Consider the following 12,053-nt stretch of genomic DNA (forward strand, 5'->3'; position numbering starts at 1 on the left):
TCCATAAAGTCTAGACTCTAATTTGGGATGTGATAAAGACTTAATGCAGCGGTCTGGTTCTCCATCATCAATAATGAAAAATTAATCCAACTATGGATAGAAAAAATATGATGAACCTTACGGTGACACTACATAATCATTATCTGGCTAAACAGATGTCAGTGAATGCCTCCTGCAATCAAAACCAAAGGTGGTGTGGTGAAATATTGCATGTGCAACTTTTTTTTTTTGGCCGGGCAGTGTGTTTACAAGACGCCAAACATTTATCAAACATTTCATTTCAAGATTACAGCTCAGTCTTAAACAAAATAATCTGCTGTCTCTCCCCAAGTGTGGCAAATAAAATCTGTTACCAAAAGGTTTCCCTAGCTGAAACACAACATGAGTACATCCTGTGCATCCTCGTTGAAAGGCAGTAAAACACTTTCAGTTCCTTCCAGCACACACAACGCTCTTTGCTCTTAATCTTCTGAATATGTAGCAAGTAACGGCTCAAATACAACCAGAATTTCTGTTCATGAGCCTGTAGATCAGTGTTTCTGGGGGGCGTGAAGGCTTACTGGGGGGGTGGGGGGGGGTATGGGATTATTCTTGGGTGTTTTGTTTTTTTTTCCTCAGGTTAGAACATGTAGTAGGTGGAGCTAATGTTTAAGTGTTGGAGCACCCTGGACTCATTTTAGGGACGTACAACAAACAAATCTACTGCCATGGTGATCTGTCTCTAGACTAGAAAAAGAGTTTAGGCTCAGAGAATGGACAAGGATTTTACTGGAAGAAAATAATGTGCAATGTTTCTGTTTTTGTACAGTTTGCACTTAAATGTTCTGAGATGTATAATGGAAACGGGCTCATTGCAGCCTCTGATATTGTTAAAATCTTCATCTTTGTTACCAAAATGTGTTTGTTATTCTAAAAAAGTAACTATTTTCATAATTGTAAGATAATTGCACATGTCCTATTTTTATTTGGAAAAATATTGTCTCAGGGAGCAGTCTTGTTAAGTTTATTTGTATTGTTCAAGCAAAAGTTATTTTTAATTTGAACAACAAATTATTCAACGAAAAACAAAAAGTATTGTTACAACATAGATGTTTCTTTTAATAAAAGACATAATTGCACCACTGTTACAATGCTGTTGGGGTTGAAGGGGGCCTGGAGATTTTTCATCCTCCAAAGGGAGGCCTGAAAGAAAAAGATTGAGAACCACTGCTGTAGATGAACATGTGAAATGTCCTGATTAAATTTTAATAAGTGTCTAATTCAGTGGTTCTTAACCTGGGTTCGATCGAACCCTAGGGGTTTGGTGAGTCAGTCTCAGGGGTTCGGCGGAGGTCAAGACACACACTCGACTCATTAGTCGGGTGTGTGTGTCGGGCTAGGTCCGTGTATGTAAACAAACGGCTTCGGAGACTCTTTCTCTGATTGACATCCAGTATACGCGGTGTATTGTTGTTACTTATAGCACTACAACGCATCCGGAAGTGTTTATAATCTCTTCCACTCGTCTGACGATGAATTGAGTATTTTCCACATTGTTGTTATGACTTTCGCTACTTCCTGTTAACCACGGAGGCAGCTATGCGTAGCGTTTGTTTACATTTTCGGTCACCGCATTGGTCAGTTACAATCATGTGACGACTGACGCACCATCGCGGATGGAGAAATCGTATTACGCTAAAGCCGAACTAGTGCCGTAATAAAAGGACGATCACAAAAATACTGAAAGAGTATAATGAGAACTTTTTTTTTTTGATACACTACATGCAATTATCTTTTTTTATGTCAAAATTGCGTGGTTCGGAAAGTTCGGAGCGAGATGAAACGAAAACCGGTTTGACGTGATAAGTTCATAATAAGTTCATAATAAGTTCATGGCCTCACCCAGAAATACTGGTTGTTATAATACAGGATGTTACATTCTTTCGTGATGGGATAGTGATGCTTGAACATCGATGGACCAAGTGCATTGCTGTAAATGGAGATTATGTTGAAAAATAAAATATAAATTATCAGTCTGTGTTGTTCTGTTCTGGGTGAGGCCATGAACTTATTGAACGGCCCTCGTACATATACACAACAGCAGAAGTCACACTGATTTGCAGTAAATATTCATTATTATTGTGGCCTGATGGAAATTAGGTGATGGGTGTGTGTTAAAATGTTAAAAATGATAAATAGCATAAATACAATAAGTTCATTATTGGAATACATAAGGTTAAAAATTAAAACCATTACAGTGTGGATGTATTAAAAAAGGTCATGTCTTTGTAAAAAGGTATGTAATTTGTTGTAAGTTCATGCACTGTATTGGTTTTGTTCTTTGAGCACAGTGATGTTAATGCACGGTTCATTTTGTGCACCAGTAAAACATATGCCTGTGTCCTGAATTTGAAAAAAATCATATTGTATTTTTTAATAAAGAAGGGTTCGGTGAGTGCGCATATGAAACTGGTGGGGTTCAGTACTGCCAACAAGGTTAAGAACCACTGGTCTAATTAGATATGTGTAATTGTCCAAACGGAACTGAGCATTTGACATTTATATCTGCTGTTTGGAGGTTCACATCCAATATCAATAAAATATCAGTATAATATATACAATATATAGTATAATATAATACCAGAAAAGAAGTTAATGAATGAACTTCTATAAGATGTAGATATAATGTCCAGCGTAGTTGTTTTATTCTATTTAAGTTGCATCGTATTGATATTTTCATTATTATTTATTTAGATTTCAAACAGTTATTCAATATTTTGCTGTTATCAGGACTGTAATGTTTTTTGTGCAGTTGTAACATATTGTTTGTGACCAAATAACATTTTCATAGTCTCAAAAATATCATGTTATGAATATATTAAATAAAAGCAGCTGTTCCCTGTAGTTTGTTAGCATTACTCAAACAGCAGTGAAACACACATTAATCTCTGTAGCCTGGCTGACAGCAGCAGGAGGTGCATTACATCACTACCGTGTTCATTATAGTGAGGAAACATGGCATCCAGTGCAACGATGCATCGTGTACTTTTAATAGATTTTTTGGACATGGTTGGTGGTTCTTTGTGTGGCACTTGGGGTTTTCATTGTTTTGGTAGTGAAAGGAAAACTATAGGACATCACTAACCTTATCCTCCAGTTTATATCATTTTTTTTAGTCTCAGTTTGTTTCTGCAGTAGTAAAGATTGCACCAATAATAACCCCACCTTATAACCTCATCATTATAACTGCACACATCTACATTTTAGCACACTTATATGTATATATCTTTAATTATCATGTTATTGATATATTCTCTAGTACATATTGTGTGTTTTTATTTGTGTATTTGTTATATATTGAGAGCTGTATACATGTGTTTGTATATTTAGAGCTTTATATTTGTATATTTTTTCTTTTTCTGTTGTATTGATAATTTCTTTCCTGCTACTTTTTATTATAGTTGAAAGGAGCGACTGTAACACCCAACAATTTCTGCCTAAGATTAATGTAATTCTGATTCTGAATAAGAATAAAGAATAAGTGGTGCCAGGCACAACAAACCCTGCCCCTATTTTAGCTTATTTTGGCATCGATCCAGCTGATGTCATCATGTCTATGCATGTGCTGATGTCAGCATATCAATTGCCTCTATATATATGCCAAGTTTGAAGTAAATTTTAAAAAAAATGATGTTTTTGTAGACATCTGAAATGTCGCCCATTATAAGTAAATGGGAGAAAAAAAAAAGATTTAAAAAATTAACAAGAAATTTGAGCTTTGACCTACTTTTCCCAAAATGTAACCACATCTATTCTGGGTCCCTGGCAATCTGTAAACTCAATTTGGTATGAATTCAACCAATAGGTTTGCTGCTAGAGACATGTGAAATTTGGCTCATTATAAGTAAATGGGGGGGGGTTTAAAATTCCTTTAAAAAATTGGAACTTTGACCCACTTTTCCCGAAATGTAATCAGATCTATTCTGGGTCAATCTGTGAACCCAGTTTGGTATGAATTCAACCAATAGTTTTGTTGCTGGAGTGTTAAAAAAACAAACAAGTGTTCAGAGAACGCAAACCTCCGCCAAGTACCCCGAATGGTGTGCATGTGTGGTTCAACTATTTCTTTTTAAATTAAGCAGTTTCAAGGTTGTTCCATACAGCAGAAGAAGTTGAAGCTTGGTACCAGTCATGTTTATGTCAAATTATATTAAATTCCAATCAATATTTGTTGAGTTATAATGAAAAATGTGTGTTAAATGGGATTTTCAATGTTAAATTGAAATGTCCACAGAGTCCACATTCCACAGTGGATGTGAACAATTTTGTGCCAGATACAAGATATTGTTATAAGTTACGGGTGGATCAAATTGGAGGCTAATCGGAGTCGTTTGAATTTTTTATGAATTTTCGAAAATTGCTCAATGATGAGAGATAGGAAAATTTGAGATTTTGTGACCTTGCTGTGACCTTGAACTTTGGCCTACTTGGCCCAAAATTTAATGGGTTGGTCCCAGGGCCTAGGCCTACCTATGGGTACAATTTGGTAAAGATGGTTGTAATAGTTTTCCCGTAAAGTTGCTAACAAACAAACAAACAGGCAAACAAACAAACACACAAAGCAAAGTGATCACAAAATACCTTCTGGCAGAGATACAAACAAACCGTACCCAAAAACAATACCCCTTGCCTCCCCTTTGGGCGGCGGGGTAATAAGAATATAATCTGGAAACCAACTGCTATAAAACAAAAGGAAGAAAAGTTGATTGATGTGGATGTTTTCTGGCGTATTGCCCCTGGCGTTGTTGTCATTTTGAGGTGTTACTCTGTGTTTCGTCACAGGTGTAATCAAGGATGGACTGGAAATCGCTGCCACGTGAGAGAGAAACCCCCTCTGTCCACCCCAGCACCCAAACCTGAGGACACCAATCTAGGTAATAAACAGATGTACCTCCCTCCTTGGCTCTATTAAAGCGTCTCACAATAATTTATTTACAGTGTCCTCACATAGCCTTTTAATGTCCCTGCAGTTTATTAAAGGTAGCGTTCTGTGTGAGAATGAATGAGCCTCCCTCTTGTTTAGATGCTGTGTACACTGGCATCGCCATCGGTCTGCTGCTGCTGACAGCTGGAGTCACTGTCTGCATTCTGGCTTTATGTAAGAAAAAGTGCTGCTTAATGTGAGTTCTGGCATCAACAATGACTAATACACCCTTGGCTCATTCACTGATGAAGAAGGTGATGATGAGTGCATGTGCTCGTTCCACAGAAAGCCCAACATGATGGACTACGGCATGATGGATGACCCCGCCTTGGACTTGAGAGCAGAGGTCAGCGCGCAAAAATGTCCAATCAATCATTAGCAAATTTTATTCTGGCAACATTAGGTTTCTCAGCTGCACAAATCTCATTTCTCAAACATTCATCTTGGTTTGATTCAATAAACAGATCTAATATTAGAGGGGGGGTCAGAGGGCAATCACTGAGCCTTTCTGCTAGATTACATTTTTGGTTTAAGATAATTGATTCTGCGGTTTGTCTGCGTCTCTTTTGAGGTTTTTCCTTCTCTGTGTGATACGTCAACACAATCTAGTGCACACACAGCAGCTACAAATACCATGTAATCACAGCAAATGCAGCAGCAGAAAGTACCACACCAAAAATAAGCAGTTTAATCAACAGCTCTCTGATGCACTCGCACAAAAATGTAAGCTCTAGAAATGCTTTTACACCGCATCGCATTACACTCCACCTGTGTTTCTCATTACGTCTGCCCACTTTATGCTTTGCTTCCTGCAATTTTCAGCTTTACTGTTAGTCCTCACAAAAAGAAAGTAACAATCCCAGCACTGGAGATGATAGAGTCGGTGCTATTCCATTTGGATAATGACTCTCGCTCGTTTGTGGATATTTTAGAAATGACGTGCGCACACACACACATTTTTATCTGAGTGGGTGTAAAGCAGGTGTCGTCCTGTAATAAAACTGAGAGTGATGAGATGTGAGCCACAGCTGTCATGACTCTTATGATGGAGATTATTGAGAATGTGTGCGTATAAAGCAAAAGTCTGTATTAACCCTTAGGGGTCTGAGTCTATTTTGGCCATTTTTGAGTACTTTTGATTTTGTCTTTATATACTATATAAAGAAATTTTTATTACACCCATGTTTGATATCGTTTTTTTTTCAGCACAACTTCATCTATCTCATCTGTCTACTATTTTGTCACTTTAACAAACTATATCAACACAAAAGGCCAAAAAACACACAAAAAATATAAAATCTGATTTGAAAAATGCATATAATTTATTGCATAAATAACACACAGATGCTTAACGAACTTTTTCAAAGACTTTAAAAGTGAATATTGGTTCCAAATACTAGGTATATAAAATAAAAATTGTAATAAATTAAAACTATACTCAAATATATGACATAAAAGCATATCTTTGCATAGGCGCTTTCTCCGGTTTTCTCACCCTTACCTGTAACGCTAATGCTATCTGTGGATTAGAATCTGCAGATTCAGTCAGTTTTTAACGTTTTGAAAAAGGACCCACCTCATTTTCATATGTTCATTCATGTTTGTTTGCTCCGGTTTCAAACCGTCATATTTCCGGTTGTATTTCCTCTGTCAACATCAAATAAAAAGTGGGAGAGTGTTTCAAGTCCACACTTTCGAATGCAATTGTCCCCAGTGGTCTACATGACCGACTTCTGACGCTACAATGTGTTAAATATGTCATGTGATTGAGTCATGGGGCCATCTGACTAAACAATTTTCTACTACAACTAACCATCTACTTTCTTCACATCTCACTTAGGAAGAAGGAAATATTGATGTTTAAAATCTATATGGACAAAAATATTGGGACACATCATGGCTACAGCTGTAAAATCAATCAATCAATCAAAATGTCCTGTTCATGCTGATTTGAGATATAAACATCAATATTAATAATCAATATGATATTTATCACAGTATAAAACTATATTCTGACATTTGTCATTAGTGTTTTTTATCCCAGACCCCTGTTAGAAAAGAAACACCTGAATTCAACGTGTCCCAATACTTTTGTCCATTTAGCTATGAGGCTAACGATATATAATGTATTCATCTGTGGGATTCTTAAAAGTGTCCAATATAAGACAATTCTGCTTTTAATACAGACTTTTGCTTTATACGCACACATACTCAATAATCTCCATCATAAGAGTCATGACAGCTGCGGCTCACATCTCATCACTCTCAGTTTTTAACTCATTTGTGTATAAGTTAGGAAGTTATGCTACGAGGCTAATGGTATAAACCTATTAATGTATGTACGCATATGACTGTATTAACATGTCTATTCATATTTCTTTCATGTCACTGCCAGCGAAGGAGGATGCGAGTGTAAATATAGAGTTGTAGGTGTTAAGTGGTATCTCCGTAACCAAGTCAGATCTGTTTCATCACTTATTTAGTCTGTGCTTATCCCACCTCAAAAAGATGATAATATGTTTTATGGGGGTTAGAGGTTTAATTATAGATGCAGAACAGGTCAATCTGGATTTAATTGTGCCTGCATTTCATGTGCTGTCACACACTCAGGCTCATCTAATTTTAAGCCTGTCGTCATGATTTTTTCTCTCCCTCAGCCGCTGCCGCTGGATGAAAGGCCCGGCGTTAACCCCAGCAGAAGCGCCGCTGGCCGGGGGCTTTCCATTAGCGTCTATCCCTGGAGGAGGGAGGTGGAGGTGAGATGTCTCTGCTCAGCCTTTCGGCCTTTACTCTAATTATCTGTGCAGAAGTCAGTGACGTGATGTATGTCTCTTTGTGCCTGTGTCTGTGCTTTTTTTTTTTTTCTGCAGCAGACTATGACCTGGAAAGATTCCAAGCTGTCCTTTGCCAATCCATTGTACAACTCCCCTTCTGATGCTAATGCTGCTGACTGCAAAAGTTCCGAAGCATGAAAATGATGGACTTAACTTATTGATACTGCAGTAGATCTGGATCAAGCAGTGTGTGCAAATACTCAGTGATTTCCCTTGACTTGCATCAACTTAGTACCAAACAGAGGAGACCATAACAATAACATGAAGGAAACTTTGGGCATTTTGTAATGATGTATTTAAAGGTACAGTGAAGTATTTAGGGGGATCTGCAACAGTCACAACGACAAAACTAAGATTGGTTGTATTTTCATGATTTTAGAATGAGTTGTGTATATCCAGAGGGAGAGGGTCACGGCCATGGGTTTCTATCTCTGCTCAGAACAGACTTCTTTTTTCTATTTTATAACAGATGAGATTCTCTTGTAAAGTGCATTAACACCTACACAGTAAATATCTGCTTTACCAAAGAGCCTAGAATGCAAACCCTGGTCTAATACAGACATTTATAACAGCTGCTATAATTTACAATTTAGACAAGAAATTCTGTTATTGAACTAGTTTGAATAAAACCTCAATGATGATTAATGACGGATGGATGGATGGATAGACGGACGGATGGATGGACAGACAGACAGACAGATGGGTGGGTGAGTGAGTGAGTGAGTGGATGGATGTGAAGTCTGAATAAAACCTCAATGATAATGGATGGATGGATGAGTGGGGGGTGTGGATGGATGGACAGACGGACGGATGGATGGAGGAGTGGGTGAGTGGGGGGATGGATGGATGCGTGGGTGGCTGGCTGGCTGGCTGAGTGGGTGGATGGATGGATGGATGAGTCGGGGGAGGATGGATGGATGAGTGGGGGGGTGGATGGATGAACGGACGGACGGATGGATGGATGGATGGATGGATGAGTGGGGGGATGGATGGGTGGGTGGGTGGATGGATGGATGGATGGATGGATGAGTGGGGGGGTGGATGGATGAACAGACGGACAGATGGATGGATGAGTGGGTGAGTGGATGGATGGATGGATGGATGGATGAGTGGGGGGGTGGATGGACAGACGGACTGACGGATGGATAGATGGATGGGTGAGAGGGTGGATGGATGGATGAGTGGGGTGTGGGTGGATGGACGGACGGATGGATGGATGGATGGATAAAAATGACATAATAACATTTCAGTCTATCTGAGAGGAAACCAGACTTCTGCACTTGGTCTTTGGTCTGTTTTCAGGGTTTAGTTGCTCGTGTCATATATTATATTGTGTCCAATCCCAGATCCTTGTCAAGGGAATTAAATGAAAACCTGACCAGTTGCTGTCAGTCTCTTCCATGCTGGTGTGAAATGATGTTTGCTCATCCTTTTTTTTCTTTTATATACATTCTATACTTATAAAAGATCGGAGCCAACTGCAGAATGTCTGATTTGAGTCTCCTGCAGCCTTCAGGAAGTAACCTCAGACGTACACACAGGATGGGTCACTGCATGGCGCCTGAACATCATGACGATGATTATCCAGGTCAGTGTGAATCCTGTTCGATCGATGAACTCCATCCCCGCCCAAAACATCTTCCTTCTTTTGATGACGGAGTTAGAGAGCGCTGTCTAACACATCCGTCCAGAATGTTCCGTAGATGTTCATCTGGGTTTAGATCTGTTGACTAGCATATGGTTCACATGGTTTTCATCCTCATCAGTTCTACAGATGGTGGTTTCTTATCCTGGAGGAAACCACTCTCATCAGGCTTTTCCTTTAAAGTGTCACTTGTCAGTAGATTCACAGATACTGCTCAAATCTGCTTGTCAGATGAGGAAATGTTGAAATAGTCCATTATATTAAGAAGAAACTAAGCGTATTTTTGTTCGATTGACAAAAGATACTGACTCATTAATCATCATTTTGGACGCTTGAAATATTTTGTGTAGCCTGTGATGCTCTGGTTTGCAGAGGAGCTGACGAATGCAGAAAACACACTGAGTCCTGATTTCATTAGTGAACCTTTTTCTAATCCTCATAAGTGCAAATAAAGTTGTTTGCCTCTGTTTTATTTGCAAATTAAACTCTATTATAAACACGCAGTATTCCAGCTGTGTTTGTGCCTCGCCAGCTTCCAGTACCAGACCAGCAGAACAGATGGATCATAAACAGCACAGTAAAACCAGCCTGTTATTTCATGTGTTCATTCATGGACCTTGCACCTGTGTCCTATCAGACATGCCATAACAAGTGACCTTCTGGTATTCACCGCACAACCTGGCGCTTCACGTGATCTATTCAAAGCAGATAGTTACTGAAACGACCAAACAAACCTCTTTTTCCTGTCTCTGAATCGATACGCCAGTGGTTCTCAACCTTTTTTGGCTCGTGACCTCATTCTAACATCACAAATTTCTGTCGACCCCAGACATTAAAAACGGAGAGATTTTTTTTTTGTTGCTAAAATTCATTTGTTTTTGATCCTGTAATAATTTGTACTACGATGTTGCAAATAAATGTTAATTTTAGATGACATTTAGTCTATATAATGTATATTATTATGGACGGAGGCAGAAAAGCCAGGTGTAGATTACTGCACAGAGTGACAATTTTATTTTCCTTGGTCAGGATATGTACAGTCGGTCCAGCTTGTATTTACAAGGCTGACAATTAATACTGAACAAACAAGAACTCAAACTATGAATTATGAAAGAGCTGCAGCATCTGAAAATGACCACAATGAACATTTGAAAGATAAACAGAACCACAGTGCTTCAGTTTCAGCTTCAGCGTTTGTCATGTCTGTTATGTATTGTGATTGTCTCTGTCAACTCACCATATATTTTATATTAGTAAGTTGTTTTTTTAATAATAATAATAATAATAATAATAATAATAATAATAATAATAATGGATTGGATTTTATATAGTGCTTTTCTAGACACCCAAAGCGCTTTACATTATGGATCCATTATTCATTCGCTCTCACATTCTCCCTCTGGTGGTGGTAAACTACATCTGTAGCCACAGTTGCCCTGGGGCAGGCTGACAGAAGCATGGCTGCCAATTCGCGCCTACGGCCCTCTGACCACCACCAATCAATTACTAGAAATTTCAGGCGACCCCATTTGAATTCCAGGTGACCCCATGTGGGGTCCCGACCCCAAGGTTGAAAAACACTGCGATACGCCCTTATGGTCTCCATCCCATTTGTAATAAATGTCAGGTAAATCTTGTGGTTCTAGCTTTTACATCTCTGAGCCCCCACGCTTAATCAAAAAACCATCACAAAACATTCACTCCTACACCCTCATATTGGTCCAAGTTCAAGTTATGAATCTTTAATTTTTCGACTTTTTCGACTTAGATGACCACATTCACCAGTGTCATTACTGCTCAGCCTCGCTCTCCATCATTGTAGGAGCCTTTGCTGAGTCTGTAGGTGGATTCTGGGTCGGAGATTTATCGGAGGGCTGCAGGATCAATTCCAGCTTTCAACTGCTCCACTGTTTTATTGTTTTGTGCCTGTGCCGTAGAATGGATCGCTGCTTCTTCCTCTGACACTTATCTAAAAACTGAGTTGAGACCAGAATCTCATTTTTTGCTGCTTTTTAACCCTGTAAAACTTGACCCGTCAAAAACTAGAAAAGCACTCGGAGAGCGCGGACCTCGACCAAGGCAGACCAGTGCCCCCCCACCCCCCCACCCCACCCCCCCAAATCACCACTAAAATTTAATCATTTGTTCCTTGTGCCAGTATCAACATTTCCTGAAATTTTCATCCAAATCTGTCCATAACTTTTTGAGTTATCTTGCACACAGACAGACAGACAGAGAAACCAACGCTGGCAAAAACAGAACCTCCTTGGCGGAGGTAACTAGCCACAAAATTAAATTTTTTTTGAAATTGAGATGCTTAAGATAAGATAGTTCTTTATCAGTCTCACAAGAGGGAATTCCAGATTCACAGCAGCAATAGTGGAGCACAAACAAAGCACACAAGAGCAAAAAAGAGCAAAATCAAAAACTAGAGAAGCACTGAGAGAGCACAGACCTCCGCCAAGGCAGATCAGCCCCCCCAGCCCCCACCCCCTCAATCACCACCAAAATGTAATCATTTGTTCCTTGTACCAACATCAACATTTCCTGAAAATTTCACCCAAATCCATCCATAACTTTTTGAGTTATCTTGCTAACAAACAAACAGACA

At 39.0% G+C, this 12,053-nt stretch overlaps 1 protein-coding gene across 1 annotated transcript in view; it reads left to right on the plus strand.

Annotated features, from left to right (window-relative positions):
* malrd1 (MAM and LDL receptor class A domain containing 1) overlaps positions 1 to 8,194 on the plus strand; it is a 97,867-nt gene extending 89,673 nt beyond the window's left edge. Inside the window, exons 29-33 of the mRNA XM_030123104.1 lie at positions 4,822 to 4,913; positions 5,063 to 5,159; positions 5,249 to 5,309; positions 7,621 to 7,719; positions 7,834 to 8,194. Of these exons, the coding sequence (XP_029978964.1) occupies positions 4,822 to 4,913; positions 5,063 to 5,159; positions 5,249 to 5,309; positions 7,621 to 7,719; positions 7,834 to 7,935 (451 nt within the window). The 3' untranslated portion in view covers positions 7,936 to 8,194. The remainder of the gene's footprint in view (positions 1 to 4,821; positions 4,914 to 5,062; positions 5,160 to 5,248; positions 5,310 to 7,620; positions 7,720 to 7,833) is intronic.
* Positions 8,195 to 12,053: the final 3,859 nt, after the last annotated feature.

This window comes from Sphaeramia orbicularis, chromosome 20 (genome assembly GCF_902148855.1).
Source record: "Sphaeramia orbicularis chromosome 20, fSphaOr1.1, whole genome shotgun sequence".
Taxonomy (NCBI): Eukaryota; Metazoa; Chordata; class Actinopteri; order Kurtiformes; family Apogonidae; genus Sphaeramia; species Sphaeramia orbicularis.